This window comes from Copidosoma floridanum, unplaced genomic scaffold (genome assembly GCF_036245765.1).
Source record: "Copidosoma floridanum isolate Cflo_tuat_1 unplaced genomic scaffold, Cflo_Japanese_pri ptg000004l, whole genome shotgun sequence".
NCBI classification, from domain to species: domain Eukaryota; kingdom Metazoa; phylum Arthropoda; class Insecta; order Hymenoptera; family Encyrtidae; genus Copidosoma; species Copidosoma floridanum.
In genome coordinates, this window is record NW_028321881.1 from 29,432,675 (window position 1) to 29,458,843 (window position 26,169).

At 39.1% G+C, this 26,169-nt stretch overlaps 1 protein-coding gene across 5 annotated transcripts in view; it reads left to right on the forward strand.

The window, feature by feature from the left end:
- ema (C-type lectin domain containing ema) overlaps positions 1 to 26,169 on the forward strand; it is a 154,717-nt gene that overhangs the window by 39,253 nt on the left and 89,295 nt on the right. The window contains exon 14 of one of the 5 annotated variants that reach the window (XM_089597432.1): positions 2,547 to 2,560. The exons of the other annotated variants lie outside the window; for them this stretch is intronic. Within the exon in view, the coding sequence (XP_089453558.1) occupies positions 2,547 to 2,560 (14 nt within the window). The remainder of the gene's footprint in view (positions 1 to 2,546; positions 2,561 to 26,169) is intronic. 5 annotated transcript variants of the gene reach the window in all.

Sequence of the window (26,169 nt, forward strand, 5' to 3'; positions counted from 1 at the left end):
AGTAAATGAGATTGGGCTCGAAGCAGAAGTGCAAGTAAATGAGATCGGGGTCGAGGTAGAGGTGCGAGTGAACGACGGCGAGACGTCGGCCAACGACAGCGAGGTGGCCCCACCTGGGTTAGAAGGTGCGGCGGAAGGCGTGGAGGAGGCACGAGCTGTGTCACCGGAGACGAGGATACAAGGACAGGAGGGAAGAGGAAGGGTCATGAAGGACGCAGCATGCCAAGGTATTAGTGAGTCCTGTATTGTAATTGTGTTAAGGGGGCAGTTATTTTTCGTGCTTAAAATTCGTTGCCTATTGGCTGGGCCTAGCCCTGGAAGAGGAGGTGAGCGAGCGCACGGACGGATTGGCGGCGCTGTCCGTGGTTGCTGTCGCGGGCGGCCGAGGCGCCGGGTTGGGGCTTGGGACGCCTGGTCACACCTGTGTGCCAGAACGCCGTCACCGTGGCGCAATCATGGCGGTCGGCTCGTTTCTTTCCTCTCTGTAGTCCCGTAGTGCGCGCGCATGTGTTGTGTTCACATATGTGTGTGCATGTACGAGCTGCTCATGCGCCATCTTTTCTTCCTTTAATTACATCCCGGCGTGCCGGACTGTATGTGTTCTACGGTTTACGTGTGCGTGGGGAAGGGGCGGCCCAACCTGCCTGCTCTTCGCGCGCAAAGTGGTAACGTGTGCAGTGTGCATGAACAACTGTGTCTCGTTGTTTACGCACGCTTGTACATTTCCAGTTGAATCACTTCTTGGAAATAAACAGGTAAACTTACGTAATGACGACTTTATTTTAGATGAAGATGTGATCGACGCGTATATGCGACTTTTCCAACTCGGTGTGGATATTTGCGGAGAAGATCTCGTAAGAGATTTATCTGTGAGATTAGAAGACGGATTAATTCTATTCGCAAATAAGAAAGAATCGATCGCAGCCATCTCAAAGGGTAACTTTAAGCCCTCAGAGTTTGACAAAATATCGCGAACAATTAGAAACTCTGGCGGCGTTGTATCCCTGTCTGCAAAAAGGACTGAAAATTCGCAAGTCCCAAAATTTTTGGACGCGCTTGATTTCTCGCCCGGGTACTCAAAGAAAGCACTGTTTAAAACGACGGAACTGCAAAAGACTGAACTTCTGACTGATAAAAGGACGGACGATGAGAGTTTTGACGAAATGCATTTCGGAAATTATCGTGACAGAGTTCCAAAAGAGAAATCAACGAGTTCAACTATCTCGGGAAAGCCGAAAATAATAAAGAATGAAAACGTTAATTTTAAATACGACAGAGAAAAAGATAAACTGGTCACTCAAAGACAAGTTATCAATAACTACTCAAGACAGGCACTTGATAAAAATGAACTTTTAGTTAGAAGGAGTGCGGCCGCGGAAGAAAGGGACAGCCTGAGACGTCGGATTGGCTGGCTTGAAGAACGGCAGAGGGCGGAGCACCAGAGTGCTGTACAGACCACGACTGAGGCCATTGCCCGTATAAGGGCCTTAGAAGAGGCAGTGGCGACAATGTCCAGGTTGTCCGAACGACTGGAACAATTTATGACAGCTCAAGAGGTAGGTCAATCAAATTTTGCAGTAGACGCGCTAAACTCTACTGCAATACCTTCACCAAATCAAAATCTCAATAAGTTATGGTCCGAGCATGTAAATCGTAAACACAAAATTGATTCACTCTCGGAAAGAACCCTAAATCGAGTACTGCATGACAGAACGACTGATCTTGATCGGAGTGAAAGGTTCCAACTCGAACTGTTAAACAAGGACTCACCGTCCCGTTATGATTATAAATTAACCCCTAAAACAAAGATAGAATTGTTTCTCGATAAATTATTTTCAGAATTAAAAATTTAAAAAACTACTGTACGTCTTGGATGATACCGTTGAGTTTCCCACATTTCTGTCTGCCAAAGAATTAGATGATCACAAAGAAAGGGTACGACATGTTATAATCAATCACATTGATGACTTTTACCATCTAAAGACTGCTCATTATTCCGATCCCAAAGAACAACTAAATAAATTGAAAGAAATCAAAAGAAACGAGTCAAACTTATCGTCAAATGAAATCAGACGAAAACTGTATACTTTTCGGTATTTCCCAAATAAAATGACAGGGTCTGACTTCGTTGATAAATTTGAAGAGCTTCTCAGAAGCTACGAAAATTAACAGGGAAAACAACCCTTGTCAGAAGAAGAAATACGTGACGCATTCTACAATGCCGTCGTGAATAACGTAGCGCAGATTGAAACCCTCGACGCTGTGATTGAAGATGCGCAAGGAAAAAGGATGACTTATGACCGTTTGAAATCTTTCTTTTTAAAGACAGAGTCGAGACGACAGAGGACCAGAGCTGCTGGGGGAACTGCGCCTGCAACATCGCTACGGGTGCACCAGCCCAACTCAACCCACGATAACGAACGGTGTTATCGGTGCGATGACTACGGGCACCACTCCTATAACTGCCCGGTCGACGCAGGAATGAGAAAGTGCTACTCCTGCGGAAGGCTTCAACGGAACCTCATGGAGCATAAGAAAAATTGCAGGGGTGCCAAATCAGGTGAGAAGAAAAATTTAAATTGGGATTTCAAAAGACAGGAAAACAAAGACGGACAAGGATCTAAAAATTCGACAAATAAAAGGGGAAAAAGGGAGCATGACAGTGAAAAGAACAACCAAAACAAAAGACAGAAAAGGGACAGTGATAAAACTAGTAAAAATGAAAGTAAAACAAAAAGACAGAGTGGAAACACAAATGACAAGAAAGGTAAGACTGTTTTTAAGCAAAGCGACATCGCCTCTTCGCTGTTTTCAAGTTCTGCAAATAAATTAAAGACCGACAACTACAATCTAGTTAAATTCATCGCTGACTCAGGAGCAACCGACCACTTGGTTAACTCTCGGCTAGTATTTAAGAGCTTAAATTGTGATAAAACAAGCAAAATTAAGTGCGCGAATAGTAATCCTCTGGCAGACTTGAAAACGGAGGGAGAAGGCACCATCGTCGGTAAAAATAATAACCATGAGCTGACACTAAATAATGTGATCTGCTCTGAATCCTTGTCGGAAAACTTACTTTCTTTGAGAAAATTTGTAGATTCAGGCCTGGCCATATACCTCGATAGTAACAAAATTGATATATTTGACCCGACTTCGAACGAGTCATTCATCACAGGAGTCTATCGACAGCCATACTGGCTTGTTGAATTAAATGTTCACAATAAAGATAAAAACAAATTTCACAGGAAATATGCATATCTAGTGACGAATGGCTCGGGTGAATCTCGGTATAATACACGAAGCAAAGCTATAACAAAAGACAGTGAACAAGACAGAGACTTAAGTAAAAATGTCGAGCAAGAGGAAGCTATTGGAAATCCGTTGGCACTACATCCCATAGGATCTTGCTTTGATAACTCAGTCAATGACCGTAATCTTCTGAATCCTAATAAAATAAGCGTGTACAATACACCCATTAATGACAGCTATAGAACTCTTGAAAAAACAAGCCCCATCAACGAGGCCATCCTATGGCACGTGAGATTAGGGCATGCTTCCCTCGCTTATCTAAAGGCATTTCAGAAGAAATTTCCAAATTGCAAAGATCTGAAGAAAGTTATATTTGTTGACAGTATAGCTAATTGTGATGTATGCTCCAAGGCAAAATTCAACAAACTTCCGGCTAAGACAGTTAGAGTGAGATCCACCGCTCCCCTCCAAATTATTCATTCGGATACCATGGGTCCCATAAGTCCAACTTCATACCCCAAACGCTACAAGTTTGTGTCAGTGTTTGTGGATGATTACTCAAGAATGGCCATGGCATATCCAATGAAAGCTAAAAGTGATACAGGGATTTGCCTGGAAAATTTTGTCCGGAGCGCCAGAAACATCTTGGGGTATGACGCCAAGTTCTGCTATCTTAGGTCTGACCAAGGTACGGAATTCACTGGTGGCCATACCCGAGAGGTCTTAAAGGAACTGGGGGCCGAACTGCAGCTAGCCAGTCCGGATACACCGGAGCACAACGGGACGGCAGAACGATTTAACCAAACAATCGCAAAGACGACAAGAGTCTACATGTTCGACTCCGGTCTCCCAGAGAACATGTGGGACTTGGCTCTGAGTGCAGCAGTTTATGCTTACAACCGAACACCTCACAGGTCGAATGGAATGGAAATTCCGTTGGTAAAATTTGCGCCGCATAAGAATCTCAATATCGAACAACTGAAACGGTTTGGGTGCTTGGGATACATGAAGATTCAAAGAAATTCCGGCCCGAAGTTCAGTCCGTTAGCTCAACGAATTGTTCTAGTGGGATACACAATCACAGGATTTATCCTGATGAAACCTGAAGACGGAAAATTTTATGAAAGCAAAGATGTGAGATTCAATGAACGACTGGTATACAAAGACAGATACCTGAAAAACGATATAGTGAATTGGGAATTAGTTACAACGACAGTTGATAACGACTGCTGGCTCCTGAAGTTCGACGAAAAGACGGAAGAAAGCACAAAAACGAAGGGAGAAATCGTCAAACGAAAGAGAGGACGACCGCCGAAAACATCTGGTTCAGGAAATACGGAAGAGCTCTTACCAGCGAAACGACAGAAGATAATATATGACACTAGTTTCACAGGACTGCAGGTGCCCCATGATTCAAATAATCAAATCAGATTTGGACAGGAAAATTTTAACGAAGAAGACTGCTCTGTGGATCAAAATCAGGATGAAGTATATCATGCATTGTTAGCAGAAATTTACAAAGATCCAACCAACTACCAAGATGCTCTGAAGAGCAAAAACAGCACAGAATGGCGGAAAGCAATAGAAGAGGAACTGAAGTCGATGAATGACAACTTTGTTTGGAAAATTGTAAATAAACCAATGAGTGATAGCAAAGGCAGAAAACCAAATATAATTGACTCCCGGTGGGTCCTGAAAAGGAAAGAAGACAACTCTGGAAACACAAAATATAGAGCCAGGTTAGTGATCCGTGGATTTAAAGACAGAAACCAATATGATCTGATGGAAACTTATGCTCCAGTCTCAAGACTAGCAGTGATTCGAGTCTTACTGGCAGTCATAAACAAATATAACTTGGAAACACGACAGCTTGATGTAAAGACTGCTTTCTTGAATGGTACATTGAATGATGATATATACATGGAAATACCTGATGGTGTTCCGTGTGCCCAAGAGTTGAGAAAAACCAAAGTGTGCAAGTTGGAAAGATCCCTGTACGGTCTTAAAATTAGTCCCAAACGCTGGTATGAGAGGTTTTCAGAGACTGCTACAAAAATAGGACTCCAGGAACACCCAAGTGAGCCCTGTCTTTTCATATGGAGATGTGAAAGCAAATTTCTATTTTTGATTCTGTATGTGGATGATATGCTGATGGCAAGCAACGATGTCGATAAACTTACAGAAGTGAGTGATAAGCTTAAAGCCGAATTCGAAATGACAGATCTAGGGGAAGCAAATAATTTCCTGGGAATACAAATCGACAGAGACAGAAGAAATCAAATCATTCGTTTAACACAGGACAAATATACGAACAAAATACTGCAGAGGTTTGGTTTCGACAATGCACGACAGTGCAGGACACCTATGGTGACGAGACAAGTCATAAATCAGCAACGAAGAGACAGAGAAGAATCTGGAAACGAAGAAGAGCAAAGTGTGAATAGGCCAGAAGATTTCCCATATCGAGAAGCAGTCGGCAGTTTGCTGTACTTAGCAAACACTGTTCGACCTGATATTTCTTATGCAGTGAACGTATTAAGTAGACATCAGATCAATCCTACAGAAGAAGATAGACAAATGGTCAAGAGAGTTTTCCGTTACCTCAATGGAACTAGAAAGAAAGGACTGACTTTTAAAGGAAGCACAGAAATCATGACGGCTTATTCAGACGCAAGTTTCGCAGACTGCAAAGATTCGCATACGACGAGTGGATACGTCATACAACTATTTGGCGACTCTGTATCTTGGAGAACGCATAAACAAACCTACGTCTCGTTGTCAACCTGCCAAGCTGAATATATAGCTATGAGTGAGGCATGTCAAGAACTCATGGCTCTAAGAAACACCTTAACAGCAGTGCTAAATATCTCACTCTATCCTATGACTGTGTGGTGTGACAATAAAGCAGCCGAAGCCAGCGCCAAGTCTTATGGAGGAACTAAACTCAGACACATGTCATCAGTGCGAGAACATTATGTGAAAGAATGTGCTAAATATGGGTTCATAGAAATCAAGTGGATTGCCTCTGAAGAACAGATTGCCGACATTTTTACTAAAGCTTTACCGATTGAATTGCATGAGAAAATGACTGCAAAATTACTAAATGACTGTTAGAACTACATGACAGTGAATCTCGTTTAATCAAAAGAATCTAATCCTTATGGTTTGAATTCTGTTTTAGGTAACAACAATCAGTGAGCAGACTTTAAAGACCCGAAAAACAGCGAGATTAAGGCTGACCCATTGATACATTTTATTTATTACTTTTATATTACTTATTTCTTATAACCGTTCAGAGATAGGCGCTCCATTAAACTGAAGGGAGTGTTAGAATAAGAGTTTGTATAAAGCGCCATCTCTGCTATTATATATGTACTGTGCATACGCGAGCCCCGATGCTGCGCATCAGGCCAGCCCAGTTGATCGCTAGTCTCTAGCCAGTTAAGACTTAATTGAAAGAACAGTTTGTAAAGACGGTATTACGACAGTTTATATCTAAATAATAATAATTACGATTTCTCTACAAGTGTTTAGTGATTTTCCCTTCTTGTTATCCTTCCTGGCTTATTTCCCGAATCCTGAAGGCCTCGCGCAGTGAATTATAATCTCAACATCAAGACAAAGGAAATGATCTCCAGGGGAATAAAATTGGCTCAGCCGTTTTTTTGCAATTTGCCAAAAAGTGCTCTTTTGGGCCGTTTTTATTTTTTAATCTATAACTCACGTTCATTTGAATATTAAGATTTAAAAATTATGGTGGCTCCTCACTAAATCAAAACACTGGAGTATTAAATGATATTTTAAAGGATGATTCTTGAAGGTGCAAGGAGTCTTTTCCCAAAATTTTAGACCTCGTCACCACCAAAATTGTTGGAAAAAACTAACTGGAAAATAGACTCTGTAACATAGCCTCTTATGGAGGGTCGTTAAATTGGTGGCGCAAGTTATATGATATCTCAGGAAAGATACTGTAGTTCTTAATAGAAAACTATGTAGCAGATAGAAGAAATCAGAATCTTTCCAACGACATTCAGGTACTTGGACATTACCATGAGTTTTATAGGATATTTTGTGAAAATAGTAGATAACTGTGCAAGCCACGGAACAGATGAAAAGTGTGGGGCGTCTGCTACACCGAAGAGCGGTAGCCCGCGTAGTTTGAATTGGTCAGAAAGTTGTACGTAAAATGAATAGAAGTTGTAGGGAATAGTAATTATAATAAGAATAAATAAGACGCTGAACTAAGAAAATAATTTAATGCGGGGCTGACTTATGTACTTTTTTGACTAATAGATAAAATTAATAGAATATATCACGATAAAGTTAGGACACGGTGGTATTAACTCGTCACTAATAATTAATTTTTCCTCTCGTACGACGAGCATGACGATTTGTCGGAGGCATTGTCTTTTTTGTTAGGTACTTATCGTCAGCTTATTGTTATTTACATACAAGGGTTATGTTGTCAGATTTGTATACATACCTCTGCTCGGGTCACTGTATTGTAAGATATAGGTCAACGGTGTAGATGTGACTAAACTTTTTTTGAAGAGACTATAGGTACCTATCCATTTTTAGTCAAGAACCTCCACAGCCAATGAAAAGCTGTGTTGCAGTATGCTTACTCTTCTTGTGGAATTTATAGTGAGGAGCCACCTTAAATACAAGGTAGATCTTGTGCCCCTTAACATCCATTCTACATTTTAAAGAGATCGTTTGTAAACTTTTTGCAAACCGCTGCAAAAAGCAAAAAATTGTCTCTCCGCAAAAAAGTTGGACGTGGCTGGTTTTTCAACGTAATGCTAGTTTTCAAATGGCATTGTACTCATGGAGAGTTATTTTATAACCTACCAGAACGTCGTTCTGTTCGACATTATGGAAGTACGCAAAATATCGATGTCGAAAACCGGCTATTTTCCGTGGATGCAGCGGCACGGCGAGCCACTCGAAAATGCGGAGAGGGTGTATGGTCCACGGAAAATAGATGGTTTTTGACATCGATGTTTCGTGTACTTCCGGAATGTCGAACGGAACGACGTTCTGGTAGGTTATAGAATAACTCTCGGCGAGTAAAATGCCGTTTGAAAACTGGCAATATGTTGAAAAACCAGCCACATCCAACTTTCTTGCGGAGGGACAATTATTTGCTTCTTGCAGCGGTTTGCAAAAAGCTTACAACCGATCTTCTTAAAATTTAGTAAAGATGTTAAGGGGCACAAGATCTACCTTGTATTCAATTTTCAAGTCTTAATATTTAAATGAACGTGAGACACATTGACCATTTTTTTAGGGCCGTTAGCTGACATAATTTGGAGTCTAAAACTATTTAGATTTATTCAGAAACCGAATAACTACCACCATGATTTTTCATGCTGATAGCAATTTCCCAAAATTAAACATGCTTTTCTGATAATTCTATCCTACTAACCTTGTATAGACAGAAACCGTGTTTTTCAGCTACGCAACTGACGACGAATCCATCGATAGAAATAATAATAGCAAATTGTGACACACCGTTTCCCAGCGTTGCAAGCAAAAATCAAGAATTGATATTTTTGTTGATAACACAGAACTGATATTTTTAAGATGAAAGACTAAAACAAGCGAAGGAATGTTTGACAGGTAAACGAGGAGAGGGAAGGTCCGATGAACTGCAGGCTCTAGGAATGACTGACATTAAAAAGCGAGTTGTAGAAGATCAGGAATGAGAATAAATATGTGGGAACCTAGCGAAATAATGACGACAGACGAAGTATCGCTACACACAAGAGAAGAAGTAAACAAAATTCTCATAACGGGGGCAGTATTGCTTAGTCAAAGAGAAATGAGAACGCGGTACGAAAGGAACACAATGGGCAGCTGAAGAAAGTTGCACCCTCAGATAAGTAGCTAGAATATTTAAAAGAAAAAACGCGAAAGGAAACTTGTGGCAACTACAGAGAGGCGACGATTTAAGAGTATCGTACGTTGATAAAATAAAAAAATCTGTATGGTGAAGGCACCACCAGAGAATGCGAACAGGGCGAGGGACATGAAGGTACAGACTTGAACATTCGACTTCGCTTAAAATTTTAGTGGCTCCAAGACGCAGCGCGAGAATATAACAGGAAAGAGAGATCAATTAGGCTTGTGGTAAAACTTTCGCAGCCCCCGGATGCAGTGCGAAAACATAACAGAAAAGAGGGATCAGTTAGCTTTACGACGTAAGTTTTGCAGCCTTTGGACGCACGCGAAAACCCAAGTAGGAAATAGGGAAGAAATAGAAAGAACTATAGAAAAAAAAGTACAGGAATTAGATAAGCAAATAATGTAGGCAATGATTAGAGCAATATTATCGGGGAAACAGTAAACAAATAACATACGGCTTCCATATGTCAAATGACTCAAGCTAAACAAAAGTGGGACGTATGGGGCAACCTCATGTAATTAATTTGTTAATTATAAAAAAAGGAAAAAGTGGTACCTAAGATAATAAATACGGGAAGTAGCGTGAAAAACCCGGTAGAAACAAGGAACTGTGTATCTTCTGGTATTTAGAGAGTCATCTGCATAGTGGATCATTTCGCATAAACATACAGGAAAAAAAGGGACCCTTTTTCAACTGCTCCTTTTTTTCTAGATACACTTTAGCTCCGTTTTATACAAAACAAACAGCAGATTGTATCGAACTAATGCAAGTATTTCAACAAAGTAACAAATACGTAGATTATTGCAGACCGACGACTCGTCAGAGTATAGGTTGCATTAAATATATATACATATATATATATATATATATATATATACATGAAAATAAAAACGTGTACCATGTGAAAGAAGAAACATGCTAATAAACTAATGTGCGTGTCTTATTAGAATCAGCGTATAAGTTATGGTAATTCAAAAGGAAAATAGAACTGAATTTTCTTTTCTCGAAACCAAAAGAAATGTTATATATTAGAACGGTACAAGAAAAAACGAAGGGGTGGTACAATTAAACTCGGAAGCTATTGGTAACGGTAAATTTTTTTTTTATTCTATGAAACAAAGGTGTGTATTTCTTTCTCTTTTTACATATATACGTAACTTCTGTCATTATTTTTTTATCTCTCTTCTATATTTACCCCTTCAAATGTTCTCTCGTCGCCGTCCCTGCCTACGGGACCGACACACAACAGTGTCCCCCTGCTCCTCTTCCATAAGTGGGACGTGGCTCCGGGCAACGGCGGCTGTGGAGCAAGGATACCACGGAAGCCTGTGAAAGATTGGGGCGACGCTGCCTTTTCACCAACAAAAAATAGCCCGCGCTGGCTGGACCTACAAAATAAAATTAATGTAGGTCGACAGAAAATCAATAACGTATAAAAAAGAGAGTACTCACGCGTATACACGACGCCCCCATGATATTTATACCTCTGTACTGGCAGAGGTGAAGTGTCAGATGTCCACCCAGATTGACGCAGGGGAAGAGGAGGGTCCAAAAAATCGTGTGTATCCGTGGCCAACTGCGTCTTCAAATAATACAAAAAAAAAAACCAGGAAAGTCACAAGACGCTCATATGGAAAAAAAAAAAAAAAAAAAAAAAAAAGAAAAAGAAGATCAAAAAAAGATAAATATATAAATAGATATATCAAACAGAATACCTACTGCTCCCTGAGTAGGGCAGACCATTGGAGCCAACACCGTTTGCTTCTGGATGACCACGAGCTGAGCCCGTCGCGTCGGGCACGTCTGATGGATGACAACCGCCGACAGATATACAACACAATAGAGTAAGGGAGAAAGTCAAGGAATATATGTACGGTTACATACAGGAACTAATTAACACAAACGAAGCTAAGAAGTACTTACATGGGTACACTCGCGGCATACCAACGCCTCCTTTATCACAGCTCTGTCTGAGACAGCGCATACGCTACCATCACCAAAAAAAGTGTATCGAGAGAAATAAGCAAAAGCTGGAACCAGCAGGCACCGAATACTTTGTAAGCAAAAGAAACAGAGAGCACTGTAGAGATCTCAGGGCGAGTAGTGACGAAGAAAAATAAAAAATCAAAACATCCAACAATCCTTACCCTTCACTACCATCAGAAAAATGTAAGAGAGAAAGTTAGCATGGATGGTAATAAAGCGGATAAACATAAATGGGAAGGAGAGTAAGATGACTATAAAAATAAAGAAAAAAAAATTCCATAACACCATATGTGCCTTTCTGTTATAAACTATGCACAGCGTTACACGATGAGACAGAGTGAAATGGACACAACAATCTGCTTGAGTGAACCATAAATGTCAAGAAATATATACAATTCCTTCGAACATGCTTTATACTAACGTTGTACCGTTCATATAAGAAAACGACATCTAGGTTTGTATTTTCAGTATTCACTACGAACCGTAGCTATGTAGTAGATAAGAAAGTAGGTTTTACCACATTTGCTCTGATGAACTGGAAAAAACAGGAAGGGAAATTGTTTTTCTCAATATTTTCTTTCTTTCTTTGCAAAAGCTTTGTAAAAATGTTAAATGTTAACAGCTTTGTATTATTCAAATTAACGAGTACTTATATGTTCTTTGTCTTCCACCATACAATAAGGCGATGAATATTTCATCATAAAGCATGTAGCTTTCAAGCAGTGCGCAAGCACCGTAACATATAAGGGTAGAGCTATACTTCCGGCTTGACTTGCAATATAAAACTCCTCACGTGTAATAAAATTATAGCTTCGGCTATTGTCATTGCTTGTACACAATGTCAATTCAGAAGGAGAATTAAAAGCTGCGCAGTCGAAATTGAATTTTTTTTTCTCTTCTTCTCTAAATAATTTAACAAGTAATTTGCAAAGAGGGAAAGCGCAAGAATCATAAAGAAAAGTATTTGTTTTTTTGTTTATGGCAGAAGCCGCACAGGAAAAAACAAATAGAGGAGGTAGAGTTAATCGAAAAAAATCCAGGGATAATAGTAGAAAACCTGGGCTTAATCCAGTCAACCACATCAACGTGGAAAGTAATATAGTATATTGATTGGAGTCAGCTAATCGAGGAGTCAAGACAGTTTTTATGGGCACAGAAGTAAGCTAGCTGGAAGTGCACAGCAACATTAAAAAGAAAAAACTACTGTATGAAACAAATAAATCAGGCCGTGGACGAAGTTTTACAAACGAAAAAAAAGGTGCAAGAGGCATACAGAGCAGTAGTGGGCCAGAGAATTCATAGTCAAACTACAGCCATGCAAGTAACTCAAGGACAAATAACGGCAGAAAAAAAGGAAAAAATACAAGAATAATTAGTTTTAACACCAACTACCATAATCAACACAAACAAATATTTAATGGAACAAATAACAGTCCCAACGTTTGGGAAGCATGAAAAAGAAATACGGAAAAAAAAATTTAAAGAAAAAGCAGAGAAAACAACGGAAGAATCGTTAACTATATTTGCAGACTTGATAACCAGAAAGAACAAGGTGTCAAACATGGTAAGAGAGTTTAAATAAATAGCCAAAGAACTCACAACAAAATTTAGAAAAGCATCTAATATGATATATATTAGCAAGTTGAGGCATGACACACCTACCAGAGGAAGCATTAATAGCCATATCGGAAGCCAAAATCTTAGCAGGACAACTAAGATGGGACCTCAAATTCGCAGGAGAGGAAAGTATTACAACAGAGAAAGAAGTCAGGGAAACTTCAGAGACAACGACCGTAACATTTAATAGTAAAATAATATAGTATATAGGGATACCTTTAGTAGCAAAAGAGGATTTCGATCTCCTTAGAATATCACCATTACCAGAAGAACAAGGAAGGCTAAACGCAACAGAAATTTTAGCCTACTTACAGCCAACATACGAATACGTAGCAGTTAGTACTAGTGCAAATATTTTTTCACCAATATTGCAGGAAACAGTTAAAAAATGCAAAAAAATGGGACAAAAGCGCATTTTCACACTGATAGAACCTGCTTATAAAATAGAGGAGGAAAGACGATTCTTGTAAAATAAAATTTATCTTGGGTTGTACAATAAGAAATCCAGAGAAATATCCGATAATATTAGCCAAACTAAAAAGCACTTACTGGATGCGCCTACGTGCAAAGAACCAGCATGCTTTCAGAAATATGGGACAGGAAAAAATACATGTGCAATGCGAGCATACAGAGCATAAAACATTTAAAGTTGTAGTCATAAACTTATCAGAATATTGTACGGCTCAAGCGGCAGAAACAAGATTGAGTCCAGGATTAGAGGAGGGCAACAGCCAAATAGCCAAATTTAAAGATTCAAACGTTAACATAAGGAAAATAATACAGGGTATAAAAGGAATAAAAAGAGACAAGTTACGGGAGCTTATGCGTACAACAATAAAAAGTAATGGATTTCAGGAACTCGGCAATGAAGAGCATGGGGCTGAAGAAAACTCAAAAACAGGCACAAGGTTAATGGACATAGTCCAACGCATGCACGAACTCTTGTAAGCACAGGGAGAATTATCCAATTGGAAAGAATACGCGTAGGTGGCGGCAGAGATAATACTGGACATGGCGGCAGGGTCGTTCAGATTCCTCAGACGGGGGGGCCCCTTAATACTAAATTTGGCTAGAATTTTTGCAGGTAGATAACGCAGAAGTGACAGAAAGAGACGGGACTACGGCAACGTATTCCTCAGCGCCTCAGCCAACATCCATCGAAATGCAGAGGAAGACTCCAAGACACCTTATTAACATCCCGGTAATCATCGCAGAAACATTCTCCAAGGGTCGCGAGTCCACATAAAACACATGACGTAACAAAGCGATTCTTATTACCAAGAAAATAATAAGTGAAACTGAAGAATAGGAAATAATGAGTAAAATATAAGTAAAATAACAATGATACTATAATGATAATAAGAATAACAATAATGTAATAACAATAGTACTATTGTATAGTATAAATAATATGGTAGTAGCAATATTACAAAAATAATAACAACAATAATAATAATAATGAGAAAGCGAGAATTAGCGCTGGGAGTTGCTCAACTGTATTGGGGGGTGCAGTCCGTAGGACGAGACTCAGAAAAAATTTTTTTTTTGAAGTATGTAATGTCGAGAAAGTTACTTTAAGGTTTATTAAAAAAAAAAAAAAAAAAAAAATCTGTCATCGATCACACTGCCTGGAAATTGTAGCTATAATAATAATTATTATTAGGATGACAGTAACAATAATAACATCAATGAGCAGACAAGAATGAGCGCTGGGATTCACTTGGCTCTATCGGAAGGTGCAGTCTGTAGGACTAAGCCAGGAAAGAATTTTCTTTTCTCTTTATCACTAATAGTAAGAAATTTGTATGGAATTTTTTTTTTTGATAAATAAATAAATGATGAATAAGTGCGTGCGAAAGTATAAAACAGAAACTAAACCTAGTCAAAGTAGTCCCAAGCAGATGCTCACTTCGCGGCAATTTCATATATAATTGTAATATAAGGCAAATTTCATGCACAAACAATATTGTTATACATTCAGCAATTGATGAGGGGAAACTGAATGATTGGAAGAGCAAAAATATTAATGAAAAGAGAACAGCAGCTCCCTACAATTGAAGGGAAGGATGAGTGTAGAATAGTAAACTACGTAAACAACACGGACAATAGAATACAACATAGCATACACACGCACACTTGCAAATAAATATACAGGCTCAACACCGTATAAGTCAAAAAGCCATCGTCGTCGAGGGTGACAACTTCGGGGCCTCAGACTGATACGTACGATATGCTGGGCATATTATACTAACTCCTCCTGGTAACAACAAGGCTATCCTAGCAGAGGGCACTGAAAGGAGGGGAACAAGGGGAAGTAAAGCCTAGTAAGCATCAAATCTGGGCAGTCGAGCGTTATCAAAGCAAGAGACGAGGCGATAATTAGGGAAGACACAACGAGCCTTGAACGAAAACACACGCACGACTCTGACTTATAAACATAATGTCTGGAATAAAGGTCTTGAAGGAATTAAGTATTGATCGTTCTCGCGACGCACCTCCTTACCAATCTCTCTCCCACATTACAGTTTGGGTGTTAATGTCTGTATAATAACACTAAAACTGGGGGGTACTTCAAGTATTTTTTAACAATAAACAAAGAAACAAGAAAAGCTTTAAAGTTTTCAATTATTTTTATAAACACTTCATAAATTTCTTACGAAATATTAACTTAACACATTATACTTACCGGACCTTTTTGTTTTAGTCTGTACAATGTAGCTACGGTGATCTACAATAATCCCACTAAATTTCTACTTAAAGTTGCTCATATGAAGATATTTTGAATATATAAATGTGTGCAGAGGTTAATTTGTACAAATAGTGCATAAATTTACCGAACGAAACAAATTTTCAAAAAAAATACAGTTTCTAAATTTGTTTGTATGATAACTGTTAGAATAAGAGTTTGTATAAAGCGCCATCTCTGCTATTATATATGTACTGTGCATACGCGAGCCCCGATGCTGCGCATCAGGCCAGTTCAGTTGATCGCTAGTCTCTAGCCAGTTAAGACTTAATCGTAAGAACAGTTTGTAAAGACGGTATTACGACAGTTTATTCTAAATAATAATAATTCTGATTTCTCTACAAAGTGTTTAGTTATTTTCCCTTATTGTTATCCTTCCTGGCTTATTTCCCGAATCCTGAAGGCCTCGCGCAGTGGATTAAAATCTCAACAGGTTATGGGCCCAACACGCTTCCACTGCGCGGGGCTTTTCTTTGTGATAAGGGACTTGCGCCGGGATTGACGCTTTTTTTTTCTCTTTTCCATCTAGCAACTACTAAAATGAGTGAAAGTGAAGAAAGCAACGTGCCAGTAAATGAGATTGGGTTCGAGGCAGAAGTGCCAGTAAATGAGATTGGGCTCGAAGCAGAGGTGCCAGTAAATGAGATCGGGGTCGAGGTAGAGGTGCGAGTGAATGACGGCGAGACGTCGGCCAACGACAGCAAGGTGGCCCCAACTGGGTTAGAAGGTGCGGCGAAAGGCGTGGAGGAGGCACGAGCTGTGTCACCGGAGACGAGGATACAAGGACAGGAGGGAAGAGGAAGGGTCATGAAGGACGCAGCATGCCAAGGTATTAGTGAGTCCTGTATTGTAATTGTGTTAAGGGGGCAGTCATTTTTCGTGCTTAAAATTCGTTGCCTTTTGGCTGGGCCTAGCCCTGGAAGAGGAGGTGAGCGAGCGCACGGACGGATTGGCGGCGCTGTCCGTGGTTGCTGTCGCGGGCGGCCGAGGCGCCGGGTAGGGGCTGGGGACGCCTGGTCACACCTGTGTGCCAGAACGCCGTCACCGCGGCGCAATCATGGTGGTCGGCTCGTTTCTTTCCTCTCTGTAGTCCCGTAGTGCGCGCGCATGTGTTGTGTTCACATATGTGTGTGCATGTACGAGCAGCTCATGCGCCATCTTTTCTTCCTTTAATTACATCCCGGCGTGCCGGACTGTATGTGTTCTACGGTTTACGTGTGCGTGGGGAAGGGGCGGCCCAACCTGCCTGCTCTTCGCGCGCAAAGTGGTAACGTGTGCAGTGTGCATGAACAACTGTGTCTCGTTGTTTACGCACGCTTGTACATTTCCAGTTGTATCCCTTCTTGGAAATAAACAGGTAAACTTACGTAATGACGACTTTATTTTAGATGAAGATGTGATCGACGCGTATATGCGACTTTTCCAACTCGGTGTGGATATTTGCGGAGAAGATCTCGTAAGAGATTTATCTGTGAGATTAGAAGACGGATTAATTCTATTCGCAAATAAGAAAGAATCGATCGCAGCCATCTCAAAGGGTAACTTTAAGCCCTCAGAGTTTGACAAAATATCGCGAACAATTAGAAACTCTGGCGGCGTTGTATCCCTGTCTGCAAAAAGGACTGAAAATTCGCAAGTCCCAAAATTTTTGGACGCGCTTGATTTCTCGCCCGGGTACTCAAAGAAAGCACTGTTTAAAACGACGGAACTGCAAAAGACTGAACTTCTGACTGATAAAAGGACGGACGATGAGAGTTTTGACGAAATGCATTTCGGAAATTATCGTGACAGGGTTCCAAAAGAGAAATCAACGAGTTCAACTATCTCGGGAAAGCCGAAAATAATAAAGAATAAAAACGTTAATTTTAAATACGACAGAGAAAAAAATAAACTGGTCACTCAAAGAAAAGTTATCAATAACTACTCAAGACAGGCAATTGATAAAAATGAACTTTTAGTTAGAAAGAGTGCGGCCGCGGAAGAAAGGGACAGCCTGAGACGTTGGATTGGCTGGCTTGAAGAACGGCAATGGGCGGAGCACCAGAGTGCTGTACAGACCACGACTGAGGCCGTTACCCGTATAAGGGCCTTAGAAGAGGCAGTGGCGACAATGTCCAGGTTGTCCGAACGACTGGAACACTTTATGACAGCTCAAGAGGTAGGTCAATCAAATTTTGGAGTAGATGCGCTAAACTCTACTGCAATACCTTCACCAAATCAAAATCTCAATAAGTTATGGGCCGAGCACGTAAATCGTAAACACAAAATTGATCCACTCTCGGAAAGAACCCTAAATCGAGTACTGCATGACAGAACGACTGATCTTGATCGGAGTGAAAGGTTCCAACTCGAACTGTTAAACAAGGACTCACCGTCCCGTTATGATTATAAATTAACCCCTAAAACAAAGATAGAATTGTTTCTCGATAAATTATTTTCAGAATTAAAAATTAAAAAACTACTGTACGTCTTGGATGATACCGTTGAGTTTCCCACATTTCTGTCTGCCAAAGAATTAGATGATCACAAAGAAAGGGTACGACATGTTATAATCAACCACATTGATGACTTTTACCATCTAAAGACTGCTCATTATTCCGATCCCAAAGAACTGCTAAATAAAATGAAAGAAATCAAAAGAAACGAGTCAAACTTATCGTCAAATGAAATCAGACGAAAACTGTATACTTTTCGGTATTTCCCAAATAAAATGACAGGGTCTGATTTCGTTGATAAATTTGAAGAGCTTCTCAGAAGCTACGAAAATTTAGAGGGAAAACAACCCTTGTCAGAAGAAGAAATACGTGACGCATTCTATAATGCCGTCGTTAACAACGTAGCGCAGATTGAAACCCTCGACGCTGTGATTGAAGATGCGCAAGGAAAAAGGATGACTTATGACCGTTTGAAATCTTTCTTTTTAAAGACAGAGTCGAGACGACAGAGGACCGGAGCTGCTGGGGGAACTGCGCCTGCAACAGCGCTACGGGTGCACCAGCCCAACTCAACCCACGATAACGAACGGTGTTATCGGTGCGATGACTACGGGCACCACTCCTATAACTGCCCGGTTGACGCAGGAATAAGAAAGTGCTACTCCTGCGGAAGGCTTCAACGGAACCTTATAGAGCATAAAAAAAATTGCAGGGCTGCCTAATCAGGTGAAAAGGAAAATTTAAATTGGGACTTCAAAAGATGGGAAAACAAAGACGGACAAGGATCTAAAAATTCGACAAATAAAAGGGGAAAAAGGGAGCATGACAGTGAAAATAACAACCAAAACAAAAGACAGAAAAGGAACAGTCATAAAACTAGTAAAAATGAAAGTAAAACAAAAGGACAGAGTGGAAACACAAATGACAAGAAAGGTAAGACTGTTTTTAAGCAAAGCGACATTGCCTCTTCGCTGTTTTCAAGTTCTGCAAATAAATTAAAGACCGACAATTACAATCTAGTTAAATTCATCGCTGACTCAGGAGCGACCGACCACTTGGTAAACTCTCGGCTAGTATTTAAGAGCTTAAATTGTAATAAAACAAGCAAAATTAAGTGCGCAAATAGTAATCCTCTGGCAGACTTGAAAACCGAGGGAGAAGGCACCATCGTCGGTAAAAATAATAACCATGATCTGACATTAAATAATGTGATCTGCTCTGAATCCTTGTCAGAAAACTTACTTTCTTTAAGAAAATTTGTGGATTCAGGCCTGGCCATATATCTCGATAATAACAAAATTGATATACTTGACCCGACTTCGAACGAGTCATTCGTCACAGGAGTCTATCGACAGCCATACTGGCTTGTTGAATTAAATGTTCACAATAAAGATAAAAACAAATTTGACAGGAAATATGCATATCTAGTGACGAATAGCTCGGGTGAACCTCGGTATAATACACAAAGCAAAGCTATAACAAAAGACAGTGAACAAGACAGAGACTTAAGTAAAAATGTCGAGCAAGAGGAAGCTATTGGAAATCCGTTGGCACTACATCCCATAGGATCTTGCTTTGATAACTCAGTCAATGACCGTAAGCTTCTGAATCCTAATAAAATAAGCGTGTACAACACACCCATTAATGACAGCTATAGAACTCTTGAAAAAACAAGCCCCATTAACGAGGCCATCCTATGGCACGTGAGATTAGGGCATGCTTCCCTCGCTTATCTAAAGGCATTTCAGAAGAAATTTCCAAATTGCAAAGATTTGAAGAAAGTTATATTTGATGACAGTATAGCTAATTGTGATGTATGCTCCAAGGCAAAATTCAACAAACTTCCGGCTAAGACAGTTAGAGTGAGATCCACCGCTCCCCTCCAAATTATTCATTCGGATACTATGGGTCCCATAAGTCCAACTTCATACCCCAAACGCTACAAGTTTGTGTCAGTGTTTGTGGATGATTACTCAAGAATGGCCATGGCATATCCAATGAAAGGTAAAAGTGATACAGGGATTTGCCTGGAAAATTTTGTCCGGAGCGCCAGAAACATCTTGGGGTATGACGCCAAGTTCTGCTATCTTAGGTCTGACCAAGGTACGGAATTCACTCGTGGCCATACCCGAGAGGTCTTAAAGGAACTGGGGGCCGAACTGCAGCTAGCTAGCCCGGATACACCGGAGCACAACGGGACGGCAGAACGATTCAACCAAACAATCGCAAAGAAGACAAGAGTCTACATGTTCGACTCCGGTCTCCCAGAGAACATGTGGGACTTGGCTCTGAGTGCAGCAGTTTATGCTTACAACCGAACACCTCACAGGTCGAATGGAATGGAAATTCCGTTGGTAAAATTTGCGCCACATAAGAATCTTAATATCGAACAACTGAAACGGTTTGGGTGCTTGGGATACATGAAGATTCAAAGAAATTCCGGCCCGAAGTTCGGTCCGTTAGCTCAACGAATTGTTCTAGTGGGATACACAATCACAGGATTTATCCTGATGAAACCTAAAGACGGAAAATTTTATGAAAGCTAAGATGTGAGATTCAATGAACGACTGGTATACAAAGACAGATACTTGAAAAACGATATAGTGAATTGGGAATTAGTTACAACGACAGTTGATAACGACTGCTGGCTCCTGAAGTTCGACGAAGAGACGGAAGAAAACACAAAAACGAAGGGAGAAATCGTCAAACGAAAGAGAGGACTACCGCCGAAAACATCTGGTTCAGGAAATACGGAAGAGCTCTTACCAGCGAAACGACAGAAGCTAATATATGACACTAGTTTCACAGGACTGCAGGTGCCCCATGACTCAAATAATCAAATCAGATTTGGACAGGAAAATTTTAACGAAGAAGACTGCTCTGTGGATCTAAATCAGGATGAAGTATATCATGCATTGTTAGCAGAAATTTACAAAGATCCAACCAACTACCAAGATGCTCTGAAGAGCAAAAACAGCACAGAATGGCGGAAAGCAATAGAAGAGGAACTGAAGTCGATGAATGACAACTTTGTTTGGAAAATTGTAAATAAACCAATGAGTGATAGCAAAGGCAGAAAACCAAATATAATTGACTCCCGGTGGGTTCTGAAAAGGAAAGAAGACAACTCTGGAAACATAAAATATAAAGCCAGGTTAGAGATCCGTGGATTTAAAGACAGAAACCAATATGATCTGATGGAAACTTATGCTCCAGTCTCAAGACTAGCAGTGATTCGAGTCTTACTGGCAGTCATAAACAAATATAACTTGGAAACATCTTGATGTAAAGACTGCCTTCTTGAATGGTACATTGAATGATGATATATACATGGAAATACCTGATGGTGTTCCGTGTGCCCAAGAGTTGAGAAAAACCAAAGTGTGCAAGTTGGAAAGATCCCTGTACGGTCTTAAAATTAGTCCCAAACGCTGGTATGAGAGGTTTTCAGAGACTGCTACAAAAATAGGACTCCAGGAACACCCAAGTGAGCCCTGTCTTTTCATATGGAGATGTGAAAGCAAATTTCTATTTTTGATTTTGTATGTGGATGATATGCTGATGGCAAGCAACGATGTCGATAAACTTACAGAAGTGAGTGATAAGCTTAAAGCCGAATTCGAAATGACAGATCTAGGGGAAGCAAATCATTTCCTGGGAATACAAATCGACAGAGACAGAAGAAATCAAATCATTCGTTTAACACAGCACAAATATACGAACAAAATACTGCAGAGGTTTGGTTTCGACAATGCACGACAGTGCAGGACACCTATGGTGACGAGACATGTCATAAATCAGCAACGAAGAGACAGAGAAGAATCTGGAAACGAAGAAGAGCAAAGTGTGAATAGGCCGGAAGATTTCCCATATCGAGAAGCAGTCGGCAGTTTGCTGTACTTAGCAAACACTGTTCGACCTGATATATCTTATGCAGTGAACGTATTAAGTAGACATTAGATTAATCCCACAGAAGAAGATAGACAAATGGTCAAGAGAGTTTTCCGTTACCTCAATGGAACTAGAAAGAAAGGACTGACTTTTAAAGGAAGCACAGAAATCATGACGGCTTATTCGGACGCAAGTTTCGCAGACTGCAAAGATTCGCATACGACGAGTGGATACGTCATAAAACTATTTGGCGACTCTGTATCTTGGAGAACGCATAAACAAACTTACGTCTCGTTGTCAACCTGCAAAGCTGAATATATAGCTATGAGTGAGGCATGTCAAGAACTCATGGCTCTGAGAAACACCTTGACAGCAGTGCTAAATATCGCACTCTATCCTATGACTGTGTGGTGTGACAATAAAGCAGCCGAAGCCAGCGCCAAGTCTTATGGAGGAACTAAACTCAGACACATGTCATCAGTGCGAGAACATTATGTGAAAGAATGTGCTAAATATGGGTTCATAGAAATCAAGTGGATTGCCTCTAAAGAACAGATTGCCGACATTTTTACTAAAGCTTTACCTATTGAATTGCATGAGAAAATGACTGCAAAATTACTAAATGACTGTTAGAACTACATGACAGAGAATCTCGTTTAATCAAAAGAATCTAATCCTTATGGTTTGAATTCTGTTTTAGGTAACAACAATCAGTGAGCAGACTTCAAAGACCCGAAAAACAGCGAGATTAAGGCTGACCCATTGATACATTTTATTTATTCCTTTTATATTACTTATTTCTTATAACCGTTCAGAGATAGGCGCTCCATGAAACTGAAGGGAGTGTTAGAATAAGAGTTTGTATGAAGCGCCATCTCTGCTATTATATATGTACTGTGCATACGCGAGCCCCGATGCTGCGCATCAGGCCAGTTCAGTTGATCGCTAGTCTCTAGCCAGTAAAGACTTAATTGTAACAACAGCTTGTAAAGACGGTATTACGACAGTTTATTCTAAATAATAATAATTCTGATTTCTCTACAAAGTGTTTAGTTATTTTCCCTTCTTGTTATCCTTCCTGGCATTTTTCCGAATCCTGAAAGCCTCACGCAGTGGATTAAAATTTCAATAATAACTCTTTCTTTTTTTTTTTTTTTTTTTTTAATAAAACAACTTTATCATATAATTCTTGTAAACTTTTATTTTAAGCTAATTACATAAATTAAATTTCTCGTTCCAACGAAATTTTAAGATAATATATTCAGTTTATTTATACGCATCAAAAATCCCAAATGTGTCATTTATTCAACTAGCTTTTATCATTATCTTTTTTATGTACTGAGAAAATCCGAACATTCCAAATTATAGTTGTTCAATAACTAAGTAATTCTCACAATTAATAATTACTTCTTACCAAAGTAAGAAGTTTAAGTTAAAGTAACGTTAAGTTACTTCAAAAATTGTTTTTATTCAATGGTTTCTTATTTTATTACTACTTAAATAATACATTATTTATTAATGTATGATTATTAACTACCTCAATCGCTGAGTTCTACGAAGCTTAGGTTTACAGCTTGTTATTCATAGCACTCTACGAAATAATTGCAGTTCCCTACCTTATCGATCAGAGTTGATACTTTTACAGCTGTGTTACACGATTGATTGTAAGTAGCTGTTTCATTAAACAATAAGAAAATCAGTAAATTTCTTGACTTATGACTCACAGTTACGAAATATAAAAAATAATTTTATGTTTTAATCATTTATCATCTTATTTTTCTCCTTGAGCTCCAAATTAAGAGCTTTATTAATTATGAGAAACGGTAAATTTAAGTGGCAATATTTTTTTTGTCTAATAAAATAGTTTTATTTATAAATAAATTTGGTTGATAAACTCAATACTTGAACGGATTTAATTATTAAGGTGGAAGATTTTAATTTTTTTTGGATTATCCGTTATTTATTATATATAATATATATTTATCATAAAAATCAAACTCTTTCTACAGTTAATTCATCTACGAAGACCGTAAAAACAGTACGAGTAATAACTTACTGCTGTTATGAAAAAAATAATGTAATGTACATCTGGTAATTAATTTATTAATTACAAATACTTACTTAGATACTGAAGTTATTTATGCCTATTTCAAACTTGCCGCCCAGTAAGTATCTTGCCCAGCAACGCCATGACTTGTCTGTCTTTGTTTGAATGGCTATGGGTACATACATATAGATGCGACTTTGATTCGCCACATGTATTTCATTATTTAAATTATTGATTATTTACGGGACGATTTTACGATCAGAAGTCATCAATCCCCCCTTCCTTTTCTAAGGCTTTGTTGTTCTTAACTGTTATCTGAAAATCTGCAACGATAAAAGACATTATAGCAGTTGCCTACTTGTATGATATCCTAGTGATAAGACACAGAAAAAGTAGAACTGAAATAATTGAACTATCAGTTGTACAACGATTCGAGAGATAAACAGGTCACTAGAATTTGGCAATAAGCAAGGAACTGTACGACGTTTGTAGCTGCGCGATTCGATGTATCGTCAAAGACTTGTAACTCAACTGTGGGGGCGCTTTAGTCTAAGCTTTGGACTCTCCAAGTCTGAACTCTGACCTGTATGGTTGCATATACTTATTGTAGACGAGACGTATTTTCTTTGCTCTGAACGTGCACTGTCTCGTGTACATAAACAGCAAGTATATGCAACCTTATAGTTCAGAGTTCGGACTCTGAGAGTCCAAAGCTTTACCAAAGCGCCACTACAGTTGATTACCGAGTCTTCGACGAAACATTGAATCGCGCAGCTACAAACATCACACAGTTCCTTGCTTATTGTCAAATCCTAGTGATTCGGTTATCTCTCGAACCATTGTACAACGGATAGTTGAACTATTTTAGTTCTACTTTTTTTTTCGAGTAGGTCATATAAAAAATACCACCTAGTTACGCGGAAGGAATTGATATAACAGAGTCTCAAACCCTAGCCCTCTCGGTGGGAACCAACCACTCTACCATCTTAGCCACTGAGAACTCCCCACACTGCGTGCTATCTACTGTAGAATTAGAAAATACATGTAGCCGATGTGACACTGTTGGCAGCTCTCCTCCATTTTAAGAACACATCTATCCCAATAATACACAAGAAAAATTTGGCTCGCAGCTAATTTAATGATAAGAATATTTTTCGCAAAGGCTGAGCTGAGAGGACGTGAATTTAATCACTTGAAGATACCTAGGTCTCGTTTTCATTGTTCTAACGACTTTCTGGCCTATATTTGTTAGAAATGGGAATAAAAAGTCTGGGTTAAACCAAAGTACATTACACCTACGGGCAAAAATACTTAATTTTCAATATTTGTCGCCGAGGTCGCCGAGGCTTCGTCTGCTTTATTAAACTAACCTTGTCGCGCTCTAGCGAAACCTCATGGTGATCTGAGTTATTTATATGTAAATGTGTAGGTAATTAAGTTATTTGATCAAATTAAGATAATTCTATCTAAATTTGGTCAGTTTTTATCAGAAAGAAATATCTTAGCAGCATTTTTACTATAGCACTTTAAGTGTGAAAAAATAGTTTTTTTGAGTGAAGTTTTAACATTATATTTGACATGTTTGTAGTATCAAAAAAGTTGTAGTTTGCAATAAATCATAATTTTTTTTGTTTCACCCATTTAATTGTCATGCCATGCAGATGCTCTGTAATGCAAACTAGATGTGAAAACAATAAAAAAATCGTTTCTTGACGCAAAAAGAGGACATTTGAACTCTAAAAAAAGTGTTCAATTGAAAAGTTGTTACTGTAATAAAATTTTTGTATGTACTAAGTTTTTTTATATAGTGCAGTCTTAATGCCGTAGATGGTAAAAATCAATACAAAACGGCTAAAAACTTGTCTTACAGCATTTGACTTTTCTTCATTAGATTTATAGGTAGAATTTTTAATTCTAAAGTTGTAGATTTTATAAAAATAAACTTTTTTTATTCATCATTTGTGTTAATATTGTTGTCGTTATGCTTTAATATTAATAGGGATTATTTACATACTTGAAACATTTTTTTAAAATCTGGTTTGGATTATATTTCATTCTGTCTTATCGAGCTATCCCAAATCGATTGGTTATAGTTTTCTCTACGATCACAGAAAGCCAAGATAATAATGATTCTGCCAGCAGATATAGTTTCAAACACCCGAGCTCATTTTTTCAAGCACCGGCTGGTGCTCATCCCCACTACGCTGCCACGTCGGCCATCACAATGCGTTAATAATATTAGTTTAGTAATAAACTGTACCGCTGTTAATATTTACAAAAAAAAAAAATT